This window comes from Dipodomys ordii, unplaced genomic scaffold, assembly GCF_000151885.1.
Source record: "Dipodomys ordii isolate 6190 unplaced genomic scaffold, Dord_2.0 Scaffold22, whole genome shotgun sequence".
Lineage (NCBI taxonomy): Eukaryota > Metazoa > Chordata > Mammalia > Rodentia > Heteromyidae > Dipodomys > Dipodomys ordii.
In genome coordinates this window covers 13,989,631-14,013,555 of record NW_012267238.1, presented here as the reverse complement: position 1 = coordinate 14,013,555, position 23,925 = coordinate 13,989,631, and the positions used below count along the sequence as shown (strand labels likewise).

The 23,925-nt window shown below is 39.5% G+C and overlaps 1 protein-coding gene across 8 annotated transcripts in view; it reads left to right on the top strand.

Moving 5' to 3' along the window:
- Positions 1–23,925, top strand: part of Sytl2 (synaptotagmin-like 2) — a 126,163-nt gene that overhangs the window by 80,702 nt on the left and 21,536 nt on the right. For 3 of the 8 annotated variants that reach the window (XM_013014145.1, XM_013014146.1, XM_013014143.1), the window contains exons 4-10: positions 1,053–1,134; positions 2,595–2,709; positions 5,584–6,378; positions 12,831–12,902; positions 19,420–19,521; positions 21,442–21,495; positions 22,653–22,700. In XM_013014145.1, coding sequence (XP_012869599.1) covers positions 1,053–1,134; positions 2,595–2,709; positions 5,584–6,378; positions 12,831–12,902; positions 19,420–19,521; positions 21,442–21,495; positions 22,653–22,700 — 1,268 coding nt within the window. Of the gene's footprint in view, positions 1–1,052; positions 1,135–2,594; positions 2,710–5,583; positions 6,379–12,830; positions 16,644–19,419; positions 19,522–21,007; positions 21,049–21,441; positions 21,496–22,652; positions 22,701–23,925 lie in introns of those variants that run through there. The other 5 variants (XM_013014142.1, XM_013014140.1, XM_013014139.1 and 2 more) reach the window with 3 other exon arrangements.

Genomic DNA, 23,925 nt, shown 5'->3' with positions numbered 1-23,925 from the left:
ATCTTGGGCACCGTTCCATGACCTTGGAGAACACTGCTTCCTTTCCCCAGCTTTCTTTGTTTCCTCTGCCAATGTGAGGAAAAGCCAGCACCTTCCCAAGTATTTTCCAAACTCTAGACTGAAGTCACTGAGACTGATGGTATTTAACCGGAACAGAGGTTTCAGCCAACAGTGACTTCATCTCTTGGGCCTGAGGCAAGGCTTTAGAGTAGGCAGTCTGATGAGCAGGTTCCTTTTCCTCCCCTCCAGGGCCTCTATGACCCTCTCCTGCCCTTCTTCCTCTTAAAGGGAGTAGTTCCTTGGGAAAGGGCCTGCTGAAATCATCTTTCTCCATTCACTGTGGTTTTACTTTTCCCCTGGAGCCACCCAAGGCAAGTCTAGAGACTCTACCACACTAGGCTAGCTCTGGGGTCCCAAGCTTTCCCACAATCCTCCAGAAGCTCTTTTTGTCATTGTTCTGTATTTGAATAAGAACTCAGCAGGGTTGAAAAGTCCCAGGAAGTTGCCCCACCACCATCTTTTTTGTAATGTATCTCTGATCTGCTTTCTGTCCCTTTACCAAGTCATTGGTCACACTTGAGCTTTTTCATTGGTTACTTCCTGCCTGAGTTGAGTAAGTGCTGCCATTTTTGCCTTGCCTTGCCTTATGGAATTGGACCCTCTGTGGGGTTTTATTTCTTTAATCAAATACTCACTTTTTTGGCCTGCATTTGATCTTAGCAGTTGACTTTGAGATGAATTTCTGAAATTTAAATTGTAAACCTCTGATGTGCTATGCACTCTGGTCATAGCATCAAGGCTCCAAAGGGGTGTTTCTTGTTTTTGTTTTTTTCCTTTTCTTTTTCTCATGCTTATCTTTTCTGTTCTGCCATTTCCTTTGTTTTTGGTGCTTAATTTTTCTAGGCCCTAACTCCTTTTCTCTTCCTGGCAGTTCCATTTTTACAGACTTTCTTTCCCGTCATACACTAAAGCTTTTGAAGGCTTGCTTTATGAGGCTTGATTGATGCTTCTCAAGGGATGAGATGGTATTTTCTGAATGGTTTCTTTTGCAGTTCCCGTGTAATGAGTCCAGCCTCCACTGCCATTGATGTATACCAGGAAAACACAAGGGAATCCACCATTTCTCCAGCCAAGGTAGATATGCTACACTGCAAAACTCTTATCTTAAATGGGAATGTCTTTTGTTTCTTCATCTTATTCAAGCACCAAGACATGTAGAGAACTTTGTGTTAGTTTTTGTGATACTAGCTATTGATAATTAGTTACTATAAGACAGTATTTTTTTACCACCAAAAGAAAACTGATGAAGACTATGTTCGTTGCTGAAGGCCCAGATTTCTTGCCCAAGAGAGTAAAACATCAGAAGCTATTTGGTGGGGTTAAATTAAATTTAAGCACATGTGGGGCTGGGAAGGTGGCTCAGTGGTAGAGTGCTTGCCTTGCATGCATGAGGCCCTGGGTTCGATTCCTCAGCACCACATAAGCAAAAAGAAAAAAGCTGGAAGTGGCTCTGTGGCTCAAGTGGTAGAGCGCTAGCCTTGAGCTGAAGAGCTGAGGGACAGCGCCTAGGCCCAGAGTTCAGGCCCCATGACTGAACAAAAAAAAAAAAAATTAAGCACATGTAATGTGGCTTTCTGAATTTCTGTTAGATATTTCTGTTAGATGTCTGCTTCTGTGAGGAATTCACCAATTTATGAGATCATAGGCATTTTGAAGGGATATTTAGTCATACTATTCTAAAAAAAAAATCCCTTAAGGCAGGAGAATGATAAATTTGAGGTCAGCCTGGGCTAGATAGCCAGACCCTGGCTCCAAAAAAAAAAAAATGTTGAAAGGGGTAACATTGATCATGATGCATTGTATTCCTATACTGCTTTGTTAAAAGACAACTCCTTTCTATAGCTACTTAAAGATAATTTAAAAAAAAAAAAGAAAGAAAGAAACACCTTGGATTGGTCATAGTTATTCACATGTGGTTGATCTTAACACTGGGGAAGCAAGCAGAGATGGGAGGATTCCAAGATCAGCAAAACAAGGGCAAAGGGTCTGACTCAAGTAGCAGGGCATTTTTCTTCAGCTTACTGGGCACTGAGTTTAAACTCAAGCACCACAAGCAAAACAAAAGCCTATACTCTGCTGGTTCTCTTTCTATTATTAGAATTGACCGTAATAATGTCTAAGAAGTACTACAAGATAACTGAAGAGTCTCCTAAATCCTTAATAAAAAGTCAATCACAAATTGCAGACTATTATAATCTAGCATAGTGCCTGGTGTGGTAGAAAGAGCCCTGGTAGGAATCTGACCTGATTTGTAGAGGCCCAGGCTTGCCTTGACCTTGACTTGACATATTCAGGGAGACATTCTGTCCTCACTTGTAAAAAGTGAAATTTTGATTTGAATTCCTGTTTCTGAACTTCTTAAGAGTTGTGTGATAATTGTGTGCTAACCAGATTAATCAGTTTTTGTTTTTCAAATGTGCCAGATGATAGAATTGACTGGGTAATCTAGCAAATAGAAGAAATGATAAGCATATGCTAATGCTGAGTTGTTGTTATGACATTTAAACTGTTTAATAAACAATATTTTTTCCCAGCAAAGGAAGAATCCATTTAATAACTCTAAGTTGCCAGAAGATCACTTATCTCAACAAACCAAAAATGAGCAGTCAAAAAATGGAAGAGCTGGTTTATTTCAGATTTCAAAAGAGGGTAAATATTATTTTTACGGACTACATATTTTTATGGTTGTTATCTGTGGATGAGGGAAATTGTCAGAGTTCTTTTCACTAAAATAACTTCTCGGAGAAAGTGAAAAGTCCTGATGCTTTTCTTATCCTTCTGTGCCCATTGGGAAAAGAGAAATGTTAGAAACTGGATCTTCATGTCTTCCAAATCTCGGAGCTGCTACTTGCTTTGTGACCTCCGTGCCTTGAGATCCTTCAGCAGTGAATCAGGAAGTTTTTTAACCAAAGCCTGTCTTAACCAAAGTCTTAATAGTACTTGTTGGATGCATACCACATACTAACACAGTTGTCTGTTTAAAATTAACAGAGGTTGAAAGAAATTTTTTTTTTAAAGTTTGCCTCAAAAAGAACAGGCTACTTGACAAAGATCTTCTAATTTGTAATTACCAGCACATTTGCCCAGGAGCACTAGAACAATTTCACAGCTTAAGTGATTTTAGTTTGCCTCTAAGGGAATTTTATAGTTCTTACAAACTATTAAAAGGAAATAGTAGATAATTTCATCTCTTTAAAAAGAACTGTGAGAAGGTAGCCATGGGGTAGAAAATGAACAATTGAGTAATATGGTGAAGGGTTTCAATTAGCCTGTTTTAACATTAATGTAGTTTCCATTGGGAACACTGTATAGTACATAAAATATTTTGTAGGAAAAAAAAAATCACTGGAACTGGTTACCTGTTTGTTTTTAACTTTTTGACAAAATTTTTTGTCTTAGGTACTGAGATTTTCTTTTTTAAAAAATTGAGTTGCCTTTTAGGATTCAAATGCATGAATTTTAAAAGTGATTTCTGTGTTTTTTAAAGCATTTTTTATAAATATTTCTCTCTCCTTCCCTTCCTTCTCTTCCTCCCTCCCTCCCTCCTTCCTTCCCTCCCTCTCTCCCTCCCTCCCTCTCTCTCCCTCTCTCTCTCCCTTCCTCTCTCTCTCTCTTTTTTTCTCTGTGAGTGTGTGTGTGTGTGTGTGTGTGTGTGTGTGTGTGTCTGTCTGTCTGTCTGTGCGCGCACCAGTCCTGGGGCTTGTCAGGCCTGGGCACTATCCCTGAGCTTTCACTCAAGGCCAGCACTCTACCTTTTCAGCTTTTTAGTGGTTAAGGAATTAAGACTTTCACAGACTTTCCTGCCTGGGCTGGTTTTGAACTGCAAGCCTCAGATCTCAGCTTCTGGAGTAGCTAGGATTACAGGCGTAAGCCATTGGTGCCTAACTGAGAAATTTTCTTTTTAGGTTTTTTTGGTTTGTTTTTGTTTTTGTTTGCTCAGTCGTGGGACCTGAACTTTGGGCCTGGGCACTGCCCCTCAGCTCTTCAGCTCAAGGCTAGCACTCTATCACTTGAGCCACAGAGCCACTTCGGGCTTTTTCTGCTTATATGGTGGTGAGGAATTGAACCCGGGGCCTCATGCATGTGAGGCAAGCACTTTTATCACTGAGCCACTTTCCCAGCCCCTCTTTTTAGGTTTTTTAAAAACACTTTTTGTATTGAGTATAAAATTCTACAAAGTAAATTAAAATACAAAGTATGCCCATACTGGCCTTTGAATTTAAATTCATGGCTTTTGTTCTTTTGTTCTACCACTTGAGCCCTACCTCCAGTTGACTTTTTGCTGTTCATGATAGAGTCTCACAGACTTTTTTGCTTGGGCTAGCTTTGAACCATGGTCCTCAGATCTCAGGAGCCTAAGTAGCTAGAGTTAGTCATAAGCCACCAGTGCCCAACCAAACACAATAATATTTTTCTTTTTTCAATTTTATTATTAAGTAGTTGTACGAAGAGTTTACAGTTCTATTCTCCTCCATTTCCCCCTTCCAATTCTATTTTCCCTTACAATGAACATTAAATATAATGACTGTATTTACTCACCTTTCCTCCCTTCATTTGTATTCCCTGCATCATTGTTCCCTGCCCAACATGTGTCTGTTTTCTGGTATTCATTTTGTTAAGCAGTTCACTAGTTATTCACAGGAGTTATACCATTGCTACTCCTCCCTAAAGTATACCATCAATCAGTTTCAAACACAGAAATCTTGAATGTGCAATCTATCTGCAGTGCAATTAAGTAGACTTTTTTAGTGGTCTTTATTTTTTAGACCAGTAGGTTCACAACACTTACTAAGCAGAAAGTATACACATTATCCATATTCACTCTTTTAATTTTTTATTGTTATTATAAAGGTAATATACAGAGGGTTACAGTTATGTAAGTCAGGTAATGAGTACATTTCTTTTTGGGCAGTGTCACCTTTTCCTTTGCTCTCTCCCATTGTCCCTTCCCATCCCCACTGACAAGTTGTATAGTTCATTTTCTACATGGTATTTACTGAGTACCACTGCCCTGTATACTCTTATCTGCACACATGGATAGTCTCTCCCATTACTAACATCACAGTTGAATATGTTTATTGTAACTGATGAGCTCCTTTGTCATCTCTGTCACCAAAGTCAATAGTTTCTAGAAAGGATCACTATTGGTGTTATATTCTTCATGGGTTTAGAAAAAGATGTGACATGTGTTTACCACTGTAGTATCCTAAAAATTCATTTCATTGTCCTAAAAAGTCCTCTATGCCTCCGTTTATGATTTTCTTTCTATCTGAAACCAGAATTTGAACTCTTGATCTGACACATGCTCACTGGTTAACACTCTATCACCTGAGCCATGCCTCTAATACCAGTGTATGATTTTTTAAAGGCTTTTCTTATGAGGGCTGCATTTATGCTACTTACTTTACTATCTTTAATATTTTAGTATTTTTAAACTACATATAGGCTAAATTTATAAGGATTTTAGATTGTAGAGTTGCTCTCCAATTAATATAGTGTGACCTCATATGTTTTAATTTTCAGGTGAATTGTTTGAGTCAAAAGAAAAGCCATTTACTCAAGATATTTCAAGCCAAATGTTAGAGAAGCCAAAGCATCCCATGCCAGAAGGGCCTGTGAGTGGGCCTCAAGGCAAAGCTCCAATCCCTAAAGCCAGAAAATTGATCTACAAATCCAATGGTTCTAAGCAAGATGATAACCAGCCTTTTCCTAGACAAAGGACAGACTCCTTGAATGCCAAAGCAGTTCCAAGAGGGATTCTCAAACGCAATTCTAGCTCCAGCAGTACAGACTCAGAAACTCTTCGCCTAAATCACACCTTTGAACCTCGAACCAAAATTGTGTCACCTGGCCTAACCATCCATGAGAGAATTTCTGAGAAGGACCTGTCTTTAGAAGATGATTCGTCCTCATGCTCACTGGAGCCATTAAAGCATGTGAGATTCTCTGCAGTAAAGGATGAACTTCCCCAGAGTTCTGGACTCATTCATGGCAGGGAAGTGGGAGAATTTAGTGTTTTAGAATCTGACAAGTTGAAGAATGGAACAGGAGAGATAGAGGACACATATGGATTTCTGGAGGACCTGAAGTCCTCTCACAGAAAGCTTTTACCTTTTCATGAGTCAAGATCAAGTCCAAGTGTGACAAAAAATGAAACACAACCACCAGTGCTGCCTTCTGGTTCTAGTCCAAATAATGGATTGCACTCTTACTCAGAAGTTCTGACTCCAAAAGCACAATCCATTGAGGAGTCACCCACTAGCAGTGAACACCAAGAATTAACAAGGCTTGAATCAAAATTCTCCAAAAGCCCTGCTGGTAAGAGAATCATTGTTACCAACTTACAAAAATAGATCTAGGAAGCTTGGAATGGCAAGACTAGTCAGCCCCATAGAAGAATAATTTTGCTTCCTCAACATTCTAGCTACAATTTAGACAGAGGGGTCCTGAGGCTTTTTCCAGTATTCATCCCCAGTATTACAAAAAGAACTAGGACAGCACAGTTTCTCTCTTAGTTTAATATGAGCTCTATTTAACTCCACACGAGTAAACCTATCACTTATTTAAGCAAATGACAATGTTGTGAGTTAAATGAAGGTGTCTAAATATAGTAAGAGTGATAGAAATGAGAATGGCTTTGGAAAGAGTAAAATGTATTATTACTCACTTAATGTAAATTCATGAATAGTGTAAGTATGTGAATTACCATTTTGGTTCTCAAGAGAACCTTTACTTACTTGCCTCAAACAATGGAAACTAGACTTTGAGTATTTGCCGTGATAAAACCCCAGACTTTGGCCTGCCCAGGCTCTCCAGCCAGTTGTGTCTCCAACCATTTGTTCTTTGACTTTTTAACAGTTCTGAAGGCCCTTTCTCCCTCAGGTGGTCTGAGTTGAGAAAAAGTGAAGGTACTGCTTTTCCTGCTTCTCTATGTCTTTCTGTCTCTGTCTGTCTGTCTGTCTGTACTAGGGATTGAAACCAGGATCTTAACTTGGTCGATAAATGCTTTGCCACTTGAGCCACATGTCCAGCCCTTCAAACTACCTTCTCATTCTTACATTTAAAAGAAAAACAAAAGCAATGGAAAAAATAATGCTGTATACTCTCTCTCATGTTCCATAAATCTACAACTCTATGGTATATATATATATATATATATATATATACACATGTATATGTACATATATGTATATGTATATGCATATATATGGATATATGCATATACATACACACAGACAGAGGACCAAACCTAGGTCCTTACACATGCTAGGCAAGTGTTCATATATAGAAGTACATCCCCAGCCTCCCATGTCATGATATGCACATGTGTGCACATGTGTGTGCATGCGTGTGCGCATACACACATTCAGGGAAAATTTAGGATATAAACAATCAAGTTTTGTTCTACTTTCTTATTAGTATTAGGTGATTAGGTGAACCTTGTTTTACTTTTGCTCAGTCCTACAGTTTCATGAATATTCAGATCCATCTATGTCTTATAAGACAAAGTGTCCTTTACTTCTTGGACATTTTAAATCATTTGAACATAACAAACCTTTGAAAAGTTGAAAATTAGCAAATACTTCTTCCAGAAATAAGAGAACTCATATTAAAGAAAATTACTGATGCTTGATCAAACATTAGCAAATAATTGCATAGTATTTTCTAAAAGGTCTATTCAAAGGATGAAAAGAAACTTCTTTGGTAATATTTCCCTTTGTTAAAAGTAATAGAAAAATATTTCCAAACTTTTCCTTGTTTTGAAACAGCACTTGTTTTTTTTCCTGACTGCCTCTATAATTGTGTATTTATGTCTTTGTGTTGATTTTTTTTTAAGTTGGGCTTGAATGCAAGGTCCCATGAGTCATGAAAGCTAGCTGTAAGTTGTAGTAGAATTTTTGCCTAGGCTTTACTAGCACCACAATTCTCTCTTTGTTTTTTTCTTCCAATCATGTAGCTGGAATTACACCACCATACCTACCTCTGTATGGCCTGATTTTTTTGTTTGTTTATTTTACTTTATTTTATTTTTGTCGGTTGTGGGGCTTGAACTCTGGGCTTGCATGCTGTCCCTGTGCTCTTCAACTCAAGGTGAGGGCTCTACCACTTGAGCCACAGCTCCACTTCCAATTTTCTGGTAGTCAATGGGAGATAAGAGTCTCACAGACTTTCCTGCCCAGGCTGGCTTTGAACTTCAATCTGAACTATCAGATCTCAGCCTCCTGAGTAGCTGGGATTACAGGTGTAAGCCACTGGTGCCTGGCTGTTTTTTAAAAAAAAAAAAAAAACATTTACTGAACACAAATACCATTTTACCTTTTACATAACTATATTGTTAGTTTCAAATTAACTGAGCTATTAAGACTGTCAATTGTCATAAAAAATGATTCTACATGTCAAACTGAAAAGGAAAATATCATGCACTGTATCAATCACTAGCAGACCCCTGATGTAGCCAGCAAATTTACTAAGCTTATTAAAGTCATGTGAGAGGTTTGACAAAGTGCACAATAGAATGACACCACTGGCTTATTATAAATCACAGTGAATTACTAGAATACAACAATGTGGTTCCTCTGTGGGGAGGACTGCAGGATAGGTGAAGATTATCAAGGACAGGATCTTTTCAGTAGGTTAGGCCTACTTTCACTCCTGAGCCACTGTGCCTCTGAAAGGCTGCTCAAGAAAGCTGAGACTTTTTCTTACGTGACAGTTACTAAAAAACAACAAAAAAATTCATGCATAAATTTTACATCTGATAAAAAAAATAGATACAAAACCTGTTTGCTTTATCACTAGGAAAGCTTGTGTCTTCGCTGCTTCACTGTGCTCATGGGCTACTTGCACATGACTTACCCTAAATGAAAAACTGTTGATGACTTAGCAGTATTCACCCCTCCACAAACATCAAGATAGACTCCCCAAACCATCAAGTAACTGACCCTTCCCTATACATGAATACACAAAAGTATACACCACAAATATAGGACTAGAGGCCACATTTACAGCTTTAAACCTAGATCGTCATGACTGGGGTAGTGTTGGTTTCTGATCCTGTATTTGGAGGAAGGGGGTACTGTACAGCCCATCCTGTCTGAAGGTTTGTGAAGATCTGCCATAAGAAAGTCAAGTGATAAGACATAAGAAGGAGCTTTCCCCTTTGAAGAGGATGTCCACTATAAAGCTGCATTTGCAGAGTAGGCAGGAACACAGCTTAAAAACTTCTGAACCTAGTCTGGGAAGGTGGCTCAGTGGTAGAGTGCTTATCTTGCATGCATGAGGCCCTGGGTTCGATTCCTCAGCACCACATAAGCAGGAAAAAAAGCCGGAAGTGGCACTGTGGCTCAAGTGGTAGAGCACTAGGCTTGAGCTGAAAGTTGAGGGACAGCGCCCAGGCCCAGAGTTCAGGTTCTACAACTGACAAAAACAAAACAACAACAAAAAACAACAACAAAGAAAACTTCTGAACCAAAACCTTGAATAAATCAAAGGGCAGAGTTTTATTTTTTTCACCCCACTTAATATTACAGTATAGCCAGTGGGAAAAGCAAAATACTTGTCTGTGCATTGACACATCAAGCTAGCTGAAAGAAACATTTCAGATTTTTACAGAATATCTATCATAGAAACAAGATCATTGTACTTTCTTTCATCTACTCACTAGTTCAACCACTGGCTACTTCTAAACTAGCGAACATAATCCAAAATTCGACAACTCCTCAGACTACCCCATTCACAAAACAGGCAAAATGGTCTCATTCAGAGAGCAAATTTAATGGAAACCGCTAACAGGGTGCTGTTCCCGGAAATTTTTAATTTTTAGAAACACTTGTCAAATGCAGTGTTGGTGTATAGAGCTATGGCTCTAAATCATATTTTACAATATTATCATACCTCAGTCCTCAGAATTACTAATTACCATCGCTAATGATCCTCTCTGGTGTGTTTTGGCATGACTTAAATCTCAGTTGATTGTTAAATTTAGGAGGAAACATCAGCTGAAACAGTTCATTTGGCTAACAGCTCTTCTGTTACAAGAGAACTTACCAATACATTTTGCTTATTCATTAATGCCTATTTTCCTCTTTGAGGAATTCTTACAATGATGTGTACAGGTAAATACTGGAATATTTTTAAAAATAGGGCTGGATAATAGTGGCTCATATCTATAAACCTTACTACTCAGGAGGCTGAGATTTAGAGGGTTTAGGTTCCACGCCAGCTCAGGCAGGAAAGCCCACAAGATTCCATCTCCAATGTAGCTAGCTGGGTGCTGGTGACTCATGCCTGTAACCCTAGCTAATCAGGAAGTTGAGATCTGAGGATCATGGTTCAAAGCTTGGGCAGGAAAGTCTCCAATTAAGTAGTAAAATTCTAGAAATGGAGCTGTGGCTCAAGTGGTAGAGTGCTAGCCTTAGAGCACAAAAGCTCAGGACAGCTCCCAGTCCCTGAGTTCAAGCCCTGGGACCAGCACAAAAAAAAAATGCAAGACTGGGGCTGGGAAGGTGGCTCAGTGGTAGAGTGCTTGCCTTGCATGCATGAGGCCCTGGGTTCGATTCCTCAGCACCACATAAGCAAAAAGCCAGAAGTGGTGCTGTGGCTCAAGTGGTAGAGCGCTAAGCCTTGAGCTGAAGAGCTGAGGGACAGCACCCAGGCCCAGAGTTCAGGCCCCACGACTGGAACCCCCCCCCAAAAAAAAGAAAAAAATGCAAGACTGGAAGCCTAGTTCAAGTAGTACAGAGCCAGCTATGAGCAAGAAATCTGATTAGTGTGTGAAGCCCTTAGTTCAAGCCCTAATATTGGCACCAAGAAACCTCAAACAAACAAAAAATGATTAGGATCAAAAATCTAGACTTTAAGGGTATGAATCATAAGGGTTTATCTTTAGTTCTGAGCTGCAAGAAAGCTAATATCACACTGAATCTTACACTGAGAAAAAATGATACAAAGTTTTTTTATTTTTAATGTAGGAACTTCCATAACTAACAGTTAACTGTAGATTCTTCCAAAAATCTATAGGTATACATATAATTTATAAATTGCATTTATACTGCCTAGACTTTTTTTGGGGGGGGTCCGGTGGTGGGGCCTGAACTCTGGGCCTGGGCGCTGTCCCTCAGCTCTTCAGCTCAAGGCTAGCGCTCTACCACTTGAGCCACAGCACCACTTCCAGCTTTTTTTTTGCTTATGTAGTGCTGAAGAATCGAACCCAGGGCCTTGAGCATGCAAGGCAAGCGCTCTACCACTGAGCCACCTTCCCAGCCCCTGCCTAGACTTTTTTAAATCAATAATAGTGTATAAGTTCTTTTCATCATCAATCCTCAAATAGACAACCATATCCTTAAAGAAGGAAACAAGTAGCAACTATGTGTCAGTTATCCTACAAACTCTTTGTCATTTTATACTTAGGCAGAATTGATTATTAAAATTAGAAATCAAATATCATGAACTCACATGTGTTTTGTTGCATTTGAAATATGGCTGACTTCATAAAATTCACACAATTTTTAGGAACATCCCTGTTCTTGTGTTGCATAGCATATCACTTTAAAAGAGAGAACTATTAAAACATTCATGTTTTAACTACAGTCTGAAGTAAATGCTTAATGGATGTTAACAAAATGTCTGAATTCAGATATCTTATATGACAGGCTCAGCAAGGACTCTGCTTTTGTGATGGTTTAGAAAGAGCAAATATCGGGGCTGGGAAGTGGCTCAGTGATAGAGCGCTTGCCTTGCATGCCTGAGGCCCTGGGTTCGATTCCTCAGCACCACATAAGCAAAAAGAAAAAAGCTGGAAGTGGTGCTGTGGCTCAAGTGGTAGAGCACTAGCCGTGAGCTGAAGACCTGAGGGACAGCGCCCAGGCCCAGAGTTCAGGCCCCACGACTGGACCAAAAAAAAAAAAAAAGAGCAAATATCCTTCTCCAGCCTTCTAGCCTTAAGTTGACTGACATCAGGAAGCAGAGTAGGGGATCACATTCTACATCAGTTTAGCTCACTCACTGGGTTCACAGAAATAGCTAACACACACACACACACACACACACACACACACACACACAAAGGTAGAAAGGAAATGGGGCACAATGGTGGGCCTGTTCAAATCTGGGTTCTAAAACCCCAGTGTGCAAAGCAAACAGTAGGAACAGCTAGAGTCTTTATGAGCAATCTCTGGCTCTGTGTACAGAAATTCTGGCTCCCTATATCAGGAATAAGACCCAACTTTGCAAATATCCTCATTTACATGTTCTGGAGGAATCGTTCAGTCTTACTTAAAAGTTGTTTTACTAACTGCTGAAATCACTTAAGGTTGTGCTTTTCACACTTGGTAATAAGCCCCCATTAGTGTTTAAGGTCATGTGCCAGGGGATGGGGGAAGCATAGAATCAGCATGCTGTATCTTCCTGGAGTGTGTCTGTACAGAGATTTGAAGGCAGGAGAAAATTAATATTTAATGCATAACTTGGAGCAGAATGTAAGATCCACATTAATTTTTAAAAGAAGCCACGGCTTTCAAAGAAATGGCCTAACAAGGTCTACACACTACTTCCAGGGGTCTACATTTGCCTGTCTTTATAGAGTCTTTATACAGTCCCTTTTGTAAATACCCACTTAGAATGGCTTATATCACAACCTCTGAAAAAATATTGCTACAAACAGTGAGTGGTGTAGCAAGTGCAAACCAAAGTACCTTTTTCAAAAAATAATGTGAATGATTGAATAATTCCTTAAGTATTCTCTTATTTACAAAATCATTTCTGTGTTGCAGATGAACTGTCTCATTGTGTTAAGCCTGAGCCATCTCAGGTATTGGATCACAGTTCTAGAGACCATCAGCAAGGTAAGCTCCCTCTTCTTGAGGCTAAGACATCCTTATGCTCTGGTTCACAAGTCAGTGAGATAAGGAAGACAACTGATGATTCCATATCTAAAGTCCTAGACTGGTTTAACCGAAGTTCTCATTCAGATGACAGTAACTCATCCCTCCAACATTCCCAAGGAAGAGAGACCAAAGAAAAAGCAGACTCACCATTGAAGGATATTGCTGCCTTGGAGATGGAAAATGTCAGTCTAAAAGAAAATGACTCAAAGTCCCTATCACCTACCAAAGTTACATTGAAGCCTGTGAAACCTGACTTAACATTTCAAGGAGAGGGAGATATGCTGTTTTCTGAAAACTGTAAAGATAACAACATGAATAACAAATCTGAATGTATGAATTTATCCCAACAAGGTACCTCAGGGAAAGATCTGAGTATACCATTTGAAAGCTATCAAACTTCAAGTCAAGGAAGTAAAACTATGGACATTAGCCAAAATTCAATAAGCACTGGAAAAGGAAATGGGTCACCTGCTGCACCCAGTAATTACTCCTGCAGCATTCTCCAAGGATCTGACTCTCAAGTGCAAGCTCTGTGCAACTCTAAGAATATTGGCAGCTTGGGCAAAGGAGAACCCAAACTTCCTGTCCAAGAAAAAAATAGAGAAAACACCGAAGTGAATCTTCACTCATGGACATCTGCCCACAAACCAAATTTGAAGGACGATGTGGAAGCAGAGATAAAGAACAAAAAAGGAAATAGTTCCATCCTTCAGACTTCCTTAGAGACAGAGAATAGGCATATGTCTCCTGGGGCTGCCCATGGGGGATCTCCTTGGCAAGATGTTAGGGAGGTTCCCAAGAAGCAAACACAAAGAGAGAAATATGTAAGAGTGAGTGAAAGAATATCTTTTTGGGAAAGAGAGAAAGCTGGGGCTAACTTAACTCATAAAGAGTCCATACCTTCAAGTGGCCAGAAACAGCCTTGTGCTGAAACATACCAACCTTTGAAGTCACAGGGCATGGCGACAGATATGAATGAATATTGTCAAGTCACTGCCAAGCGAGTGGTGCTTGATGACGATGACCAAGTACCCCATATCTCCACTGTTTGTTCCTCAAATCAACTTGAAGAGCCCAGGCCCCAAATACCAGATCCATCCAAAGACTCTCCTTCAGCTGGCCTGTCAGAAAAATTGTCTGTGTTTCAGAAGAAATCTGTAAAACAATTGCCAGTTGAAGACAGTTGGTGCTCTGCAGGAGATAGGACTTTACCAGCACTGCCCAGTACCTCAAATACTGAGAGGGAAAGACAGACTCCTTTGGAGAAAAATAGACTTCCAATTGGTGAATCAAACGCCAACTTTAAAGTGATGTCCCTAAAGGAAAGAACAGCTGAATCCAATACTGAGCAAGTCCATCATCACTCACAGTTTGACAATCTGAGAAAGTTTTGGGACTTAGGAGCAAACAGTAAGGATAATTTTGAGAACACTACAAATCTCACAAAACCTACCCTTTTGGATGACCAGAAACACAAAGAATTCAATGATACTAAATCATCAGGAAAAAATGTTCATGAAGTAGAAGCACTTTTAAACCATAAAAACCTTATGGCAAGACAGGAAATGAAGAAATTAAACTCAAAGTGCACGCTCCAGGTGCTACCAGATGAAACCACACTTCGGCTGAAACCAGTAGGAATGTCCACTCATCAGTTGGCAGGAAATGAGCCATCCAAGGAAAATGTGGAAAAAAATTCAGAATGGTTGCTCACTCCAGTGATCAAGAAGGAAACAGATTACTCGACTCAAGAGATTGAAGAATCCATAGTGAAAATGGGAATTTTGTCTATTGATGACAAAGTCACTTTTAATGACAGTTTAGCTTCATTGCCTCCAATTCAACCTTTCGATGGACAAGTTCATGGAAAATATGAACTCAAGCCAGGTATTTCTGAAACTAGGACGTGGTCTCAAAAGGCACATTATTCTCTTATTGAGGAAGACCCCAAAGGGCCTAGGGAGATCACCGCTAAAGAGCTCATTGAAGAGCGTGTAGACAAAACAGTAGCCCCTCCAAAGTTCAAACAGGACATTTTGGCTGCTTGTCTAGACAAACTTCTGAAAGAAGCAACTGGAGCTTCATACTCTACCCTGCAAAGCACATTGGAACCTATTACCACTAGAACCAACTCTCAGCCTGAAGAAGGCAGATTTTGTGAAGAGGGAACAAAACAAGATCCCAATGGTTCAGCCTATCTGAGAGAGGTAATAGCTCCTTTTCCAGAAGAGGATGCCACTTTGGGAGATGTAGCCTTCACCCAGAAGGCTGATAGTGGTGAGTGTGAGCTCCACAGGGAAGGCTTGCTTCAGATGGCTGAAAAAGGGCCCCCTTTGCTGGAGCAGGCCTCCCCTCCTTGCAGAAAGCATGATTTTGAGGATGAGACCCACTCGCCAAAAGATGTGTCTTTTACTTGGGATGCTCATCTGGCTCCCCAGGATAGGGCATTGCCCTCCCAAAGGGAAATTTCAGAGACCATAGAGAAAGTCATTCTTCCATCCACACCTGTGATGGCTGATGTAAACACTACATTACAGAGGCTATTAAAAGAGGCTGGCCTGAGTTATCCACCTGGAAATGAAGCAGTTCCTGGAGGCGTGAAGGCAGAGCTTCCTGAAGGAAACTCTGTAGCAGGTAGTTTCCCAAGTCCTCTGGGAGTGGCCCCACCAAAGGTTACAGTGGACAGAGTTGTTCGTAATTCCTCCCAAATAGTTCCTGATAAAGCTTGTGAATACAGATCTTATTTAGCTACCCAAATATCTCCATCAGAACAGCTCGTTTGCTCATCTGTTTCCACTGTGGCTCAGAATAACATAGAACTACCTCAGGAAGTGGCAGAAATGGTGAGGCAAACAATTATTGAACCTAGATCAGAATGCTGCCTTGAATTCAGCAGTGGCTTAGAAAAACTCCTGAGGGAAACACTAGAAACCTCCCCATCAACACATGGAAAGGATCCAGAGATGCTTTCTTCATCAGAGATAAAAGGTAGTGCTGACAGGCACATTGCTCCTGAAATCCATCCTGAGGAAGTGCAAGAAACAGTAGAAAAGATCGAGGCTCCCACAATCACTGAGAGTGCTTTTGATATTGGGCTTGAGAAATTACTTAAAGAAGTATCTGAAGCTCCTCTTTATTCGCTCGAGCTGTCGGTGGAGGAAGAGGCTCCTGAGAAGGGGCCCTCACAGTCAGAGCCGTCCAGAGTCTTGGGGACAATGCCCCATGTTTACTGCCCAGCCTCAGGAGCCTCTAAAATGAAGGGCAAAATGAATGATCTGGAATCCCAAGTCAAAGAGTGTGATAAACTTGTCGGGGGAGTTGAAGCTGTGGCTGATTTACTGGTAGATCATTGCGGTTCTGCAAGTGATATAGAGACCCCTGGAACCTCACAACTTGAGGACTATGAAATTGGGGCCACTAAAATGATGAGACCCCCAGAGGGCGGGGACAAGGAAAGTGATATTGCAGGGAGACAAGAGCCTTTCCAGGTGCCTGGCTTTGAAGAGGCTTTTAAAGTAATTAGTGGGTCCAGAAAGAAGCAACCTGTTCCTCTCTGGACAAACAAAGAAAACTCTCCAAAAGCAAATGAAGTTGAATATAAGAGACAAGACGAAGAGCAAGAAAAAGGCAATTTCTCTGACTCTGACTTTTCGGATAGAAACACCACTTCTAATGCAGAAAGCTGGAGAAGTACTTCTAGTGAGCATTTTTCATTTTTTTAAAATTCATTATAAGTCTGCTTCATGAAATTCTAATGTAAAGGATACTTTACATTCTTTTTCTTACTTTAGTTCTCCTGAGCCTTTCTTATTTAAAAAAAAATTCACTTACGTTGTTTATTCAGGTGAATTACATAGGAACAGCTTTCCTACAAGGCTAACCTTATTTCTCAATAAATCTACCTGTAGAATGTTAGTATTTAAAAATAACCTTTTGGGTTTAGAAGGCACCTTCAACTGTGAGGTTCCTCCTAGAACTAATTGAAATTTCTTAACTAGTAATATTAAGTGAAATCTCTAGTCAAAGTTAAGAAAGTTGCACCAAAGAGCCAAGTAAGAGCAGTGTTTTACTGCAATTTTGGCTAAGTATTCAGGACAAAGTATAAAGCAGAACTTCCCTTTCCTCCAATACTTTGTGCTGTGGTATTTTTTTGCTGCCACTCCTTCTCTCTTACTTTCAGATATCTGTAGAATCTTTACCTTCTAGAATGTGATTTGGGTCAGATAAATTCACCTGACTCCACTGAATGAGTTGCCTGGTGTGGTGCATTTCTCTGGCTTAGCTAATGATCTTTATCCACACTCACATTCACCCAAGTGGACCTAAGGGTGGTTGTTTCTATTAGACTATAAAGCATAAAGCTTGTCTTCATTCGCTGTTCTGATTATTTCTTTGAGGGTTTTTTTTTTTGGTAGAGAAATTCCAGAGCAAATTAGAATAAAGAATTGCCTGAATGAACAGTGATGAAATGGTATATAATGCTCTCTGGCTGGGACGGTTTAACTGAAGTTGTACAACAGCTGCTCTTAATCTCCTTCCTTGTAGTTTAATGGACTACAGTCTCAATGAAATTAGATAAGCCTTTTTGAGTGACTGAGTTCTTTTGAAAGTAGCTGTAGTGTGCCATCTTGAACACTGAAGTCCTTTTAACAAATGTTACTTTTTGTTTGTTTGTTTGTTGTTTGCCAGTCCTGGGGCTTGAACACTGGGTGTGGGCCCTGTCCCTGAGCTTCTTTTGCTCAAGGCTAGTGCTCTACCAGTGGAGCCACAGTATCACTTCCTGCTTTTTCTGAGGAGTTTATTGGAGATAAGAGTCTCACAGACTTTCCTGCCTGGGCTGGCTTTGAACTGTGATCCTCATATCTTAGCCTCTTGAGTAACTAGAATTACAGGCATGAGTCACCAGTGCCTGGCCACAAATGTTACTTTAAAAAAACTAGAACATGAACCCTACTGAAATATCCTCTTAATACCCTGTCCCATGAGTTACCAGGATAAACTGCCCTAGGAACCTTGTAAATTTTCCCTAGATAGATGCTATTATCCAATGTGTGTAGCCATACTTAACAGTGTATAGGCTTTGCTGATTAAAGAACAAAAAGTATATCTAAATAAGAAATTGTATGAAATAATCACCTAGACCAAGGCCAGAGGAAATAATTAAAAATTATGAGCCAATAAGAGGTATAAAATGGTACAGTCCTTGTTTTATATCTTCTAACCTAAATGACTATTTTAGGGCAAATTGGCAGAGGAAGGCTGGGCATTAAGGAAGAAACTTACTACAAAGTTACCTTAATTTTGATGAGGGATCTGACATGTTTACTTGTGGCTGAGTTCTTCACTAGCTAGTACTTCAATATATTCCTTTTGGAGAGGGAGTCTCTATGGTCAAATCCTTTTTGAAATGCTGGAGGATTATGTACATTATTAGCATGTTCAAATCTCTGAGGACTTTAATAAGATATCTCTTAAAGTTTAACCTTGAACATCCCAAATCAAATTGATCCTAGAATCCATTTGCTCTGTCATGCGTATAAACATTAGGCAGGGACTAGAATGCATTTCATTAAATTATTGTTTAGAAAAGTGGTTCTTAAACTCACTAATTCATTAATGGAATGATTCATTGATTCAGGAAATATTTTTCAAGTGTCTATTGTCATTGCACTGAGACTAGACAGTAATAAATGTCCATCCTCAAAGCAGGCTTAACCATGATAAGAGTTTTCACTGTCAAAAAGAAAAATTAAGGAAAATTTAGATTAAAAAAAATTAAGTGCATTTAATTTAAGGACTGTTCTGATTCTGTTCTGGAACTATATTCTTCTTTTCCTCTTTTGGTTTAAAACATGTTATTTTAGAACAATAGTATTAATAAATGATAGGATTACCCCTTCCCCTTCCAAATGACTTGATTAAATAAAAAGTTGACTACCTCATTTATTTACCCTTATTTGGTTGAGATTTTAACAGTCATGAAATCCAGAAAGCCTGCACCTACTGGTCCAGAAAGACACCCATCTGTATACCAGATTATATACAGATGTTAAACATCTGAATGCTGCCTTCTGTGGTTTTCAGCTAACTTTTCTAATGCTTCTAAATTCATTTCAGTGCTATCTTCAAAAGCTAGAATGTTAAGTGGGAAGATTCAAAGATGGGTGCAAAATAAATCATGTGCCTAAAATAGAGAGCTGCAAACAACTAGGAAGACACTTTCCTATTAATGTGGTAATCTTGTTTCTGTAATGTTTATATAAGAATATTTCCTGACCAGGGAAATTATATTTAAAGAGAATATTAATAGTTCAAAATTTTTACTTTTTCTTCCATGAAGTAAAAAGCACTTAGAACAAATCAAAGTAGGGAGACTTACAGCCTTTACAACCTACTGTCTCAATGTTCACTGGTTATGAAAAGGTTATTTTTCCTTTTGTATTGTGCAGTGTTCATCAGTTTTGTCTTATAACAGGTTCAGAAGAAGAACCCAGTCCTGTTTTGAAAACTTTGGAAAAGAGTGCTTCTAGGAAAATGCCTTCCAAAAGTCTAGAAGACATTTCATCAGATTCATCAAGTGAGAATAAAGTTTGCCCCCCTGTTTATACCTCATCTGAGCTTAAAGTTGCTTATGTGCTCTTGTGTGGTCTCACTGCATGTTGCCATGCACTGAAATCCCATTGCAGGGGTTAACTGATGAGAATAACCTCTCCCAAGTGTGCTGAAGAGGCTCACACTTAAATGTCTTGAACTTTGCTTTTAAGATAATGTATGAACTTTGATTCTTAGAAGCCTAGGTCTCTTTGGATTGCACTGAGCATTTACTCAAGTACAGTGAGTTTTAAAGGATTGTGGTAGCTAGTAGTTTAGTACTCATTACAAATGGCTTATTGAGTATCTGCCCAAATTTGTCTAAGAATTTTACACAGTTGCCCTCATTTAACCAATACAGGCAACCCAGTGAGAGATGAGTTGTTGTTTTCCCTGTTGTATAACTTGTAAAACTGAGGCTTGGAGATATAAAGTCGTGTTCTTACTGTCACACAGCATACCTGAGACTCAAAATTAATGGATTACTGCCAGCAGCATTTTGAAGTGGCTGTGATATATATGTGTTGGGTGTCCAATGAATTTTGCATGTTAGGAAGTAGAATTAGTCCCTGGTTCAAGGGCTTTCTTTTCTCTCTTATCCCATCTTTTCTATCCACACATTTTCTTTTGGATACTGGGACTACAAAGACTAACTCACAATACATTAAGTTTCCTTTTCTTCACTGGCTGCTGTCTCAATTGGTGAAGGATTTCTTATGTGCAGATAGAAAGTATAATGTACATAAGGACTGTGTGCTAGGCAGTTTGCTAGGCAAATGGACTTAGAAAACATGACTTCTAGAGGGTTTGTTCTTAACTATTTTGAAGTTCTGGGTTTGGAGTGGTTTTGAGACATCTGTAAGGGTGACTTACAGCAAATAAATAAATCAGAGTTTAATTAGCAGCAAGGAAAAACTACTTCATATGAAAGTATCTGCAATTCAGGGACTCCCAAGGCTCTAAAGACAATATTCCCCAATTTGGAATGCACTCCTAGCCCTCCGAAGGGGCTGGAAATCTCAGAGCTAGGAGGGACCTTGAAGGTTACCCATTTCAATCTCCTCCTAGCCCAGAAAGATCCCCTAAAGCTTCCTCCACAGGTGATCAGCCCCCACCCCTGCCTGAATACTTCCAGAGAAGGCCAGTACCATCCTTTATTGAACAGCCCTAATTTTTATGACTTATGTTGGTGATGAGCCTGGGGCAGGGTGTGGGGAGGGGCAGGGGAGGCTCCTCAACACCAATTGTTCAATTTAGCCAACCTCTTGCCTTCAGAAGGATGGGGCTATTTCCATGGTGCAGCTTTAAAGTTCTCAGGAATTTGTAGGGTTAAAAAAAAATATCACCATCAGCTGACCGGTATTCTTGCACACTCCCTTCTAAATACCGATACCCACTCTCACACTAGCCTGCCAAGATTCCACTTAGCAGCTGGTTCCCAGTTACAGCTCTTAAGTTGACTTCCCAAGCAAGTCTCTCAGCGGCATATGCAAACGATGATGCACACACACAAGTATTTGTTAATGGCCATAGGTTTGGGAAGATGTTAGTCATGGCTAGCATCTTACCCTTTGCAGAAGAATAGATAAGCTATTGCAGTCCTGTGCTTCCTTCTGCTGCTGGCTGACGGCTTGCTCTGAGCTAACCCTCTAACCCTTGGGAGTCAGTGTGCAGCAAGCAATGTGCTGATGTGAGCTGCATCAAGCTGAATGGGAGTTTGCGCTATGGCACTGGCTCAAGGAGCTCATCTAAAGGGAAAGTATTTGGGGGAAGACATCTTGGTCGCACCCCTCACTGCATCTGGATTAATTGGTTCCAACTCCGGGAGCTTCCAGGGACCAATCTCATTGTTCTTTTCTCTCCAAGGGTCAGCCATGCTAACCATTTGTTAATTTCTCCTGAACAGAACAAGCAAAAGTAGATATTCTGCCAGAAGATTTAGTGCATAGTGCTGAAGATGGTAAATATCTTTATGTATTTGCATGTTTGTTTGTGTTTTAAGTTTCTGGGTGATTTAGGCAGTTATGGGGATGGTGATGATTAATAAAGTGAAGAATAGCATTTGCTACTATATACTAAATAATACCAAAGTTATTAAAGCCTTCTGACTCGGTGCCTTTAGTTCTGTTTGTATTCTTAAGGCTTTTGCTAGAGAGATACTGTTGGGAGGATCGCATCAGACTCTTGGGGAAACAAAAGTTGCTATAAATAGGAAATTGTATTTCTGTGGGTATGAGTTGATTTTTACTACTGTGACTTGCAAAACTCTTTTTGAAGACGAGGAAGTGTAGAGCAAGTTCTGGGTTAAATGAATCCTATGTTTGAGCCTGAAGTCTTAACATTTAGGTATCTGGAAACAGCTAGTAAAGTCTTAACATCAAAAGAAATGGTCCCAGAATAAGGGTCAGGAAATCTGCCTGTGCTTGGATAAAGACTAGACTGAGGGTGGAATTAATTGATCGGAATGTTAAGGAATCAGAGATGTCAAAGATTGGCTGTGGGTCATTTATTACTTGGTTCAGCTTAAAAAAATTAATAGGGACTAGTTCTGAATTTATGCAATTTATGTATAATTTATTTGTATGCTAGATTTTGCATTTTTTCTAAATTGCTCTTGCTATAACTATAAAAATGTATATTTACTGAGCTTTCCTATACAAAATGTAGTGATAAAGTTCCTCAAAGATCATTCTAATTATGTCATTAAAATAAAGTAGGCAGGATTTTCATATTGATTTCTCAGATTAGTAAAGGTTGGAGGAATTGTCTGACTTTTCTAAGATCCTGTATCCTACTCAGTCAATGGGAGAGCAGAGAATGGAATCCCAGCTTCATTGCTCCCTGTTCAGTGTGCCTGCCCCTACTCATGCTTTGGTTTAGCAACTTACAGGAAAGCCACTGTGCCCTCTGATCCTGGAACTTAGATTTTTTTACGTAAGCAGGAGACAGTAAAGAGGCTAATGGAGTCACACAGGGATATGGATGAAGCAAGCTGAAAAACCTGTCAGATGTATTCTGCAATTTCAGTTGTAAAACTGACATTTGAGCTTTACTTTCATGACTGTTTAACCCTTCTATTAAAATGGTTTTTGTTCTCTATGTTACTCTTCTGAGTAGATAAAAAAACAGATCAGGAACCAGAAACAAATGAATGCATACCAGGAAGTGAGTAGCAGGATCTTCTTCACAATTGTTTAACTATTCCAATCTACACAGTATTCAATGTCCTGAACTAACTCATTCATACCATAGCACTTATTATTGCTAAACTCCTGCAGCTTGCAAAGCTATTTCACTTTGATAAGTGTTTTTAAAAATGCTTCATTACTGGGGCTGGGAAGGTGGCTCAGTGGTAGAGCGCTTGCCTTGCATGCTCGAGGCCTGGGTTCGATTCCTCAGTACCACATAAGTAAAAAGAAAAAAGCCAGAAGTGGCGCTGTGGCTCAAGTGGTAGAGCGCTGGCCTTGAGCTGAAGAGCTGAGGGACAGCACCCAGGCCCAGAGTTCAGGCCCCATGACTGGACCCCCCCCAAAAAAAATACTTCATTACTATTTGTTGGAAGAATAATTCGTGATTTCACTAAGGGAAGGGGCATATATCTAATACATGTATATGTTATTGTATTGCTATTACTGTATACAATTGACTTTTTGTCCATTTCTCTTCTCTCTCTCTCTTTTTTTTTTTTTTTGCTGGTTCTGGGGCTTTAACTCTAGGCATTGGCACTGTTCCTGAGCTCCTTTTTGCTCAAAGCTAACACTCCACCACTTAAGCCACTTCCAGCTTTTTATGTGATTATTTGGAGATAAGAGTCTCATGGACTTTCCTGCCCTGGCTGGCTTCAAACAGTGATCCTGTAATCTCAGCCTCCTGAGTAACTAGGATTACAGGCATAAGCCACCAGGGTCTAGCTATCTCTCTGCTCTTCTTGAGTTTTTGCTTAAAATCAAGTTAGCACTTTCTGATTTCAGTGGGCGTTGAGTTGCAGTATGGTCTTAAGTATTGAATCTTGTGGGCTCTATACAAAACTGTAGTTATAAAGCAATTTATTAATTATTTGAACCAAAAAATGAACTTTACTTTGACAAATTAGTATGTAGTATAGTTGAATATACCTCTCTACATTTCTACAAATTATAACAAGGATTTAAACTTTCAGGTTTAAAATTAGATACAAACAGTACATATTCAAGATAAAAGATGAATGGACATCTGAGTCTAAGAAATAAACACACTTCTACAACTAATGTCCATTAGCTAATTAATGTGCAACACTAAGCAAAGATCATGGTTTTTTACCTCTTTTTTGTTCAATTTTTAAGATTACTTAGCAGTGACTATTTTCTTTTTTTCTTAGTGGTACTGGAGTTTGAACTCAGAGCTTCACATT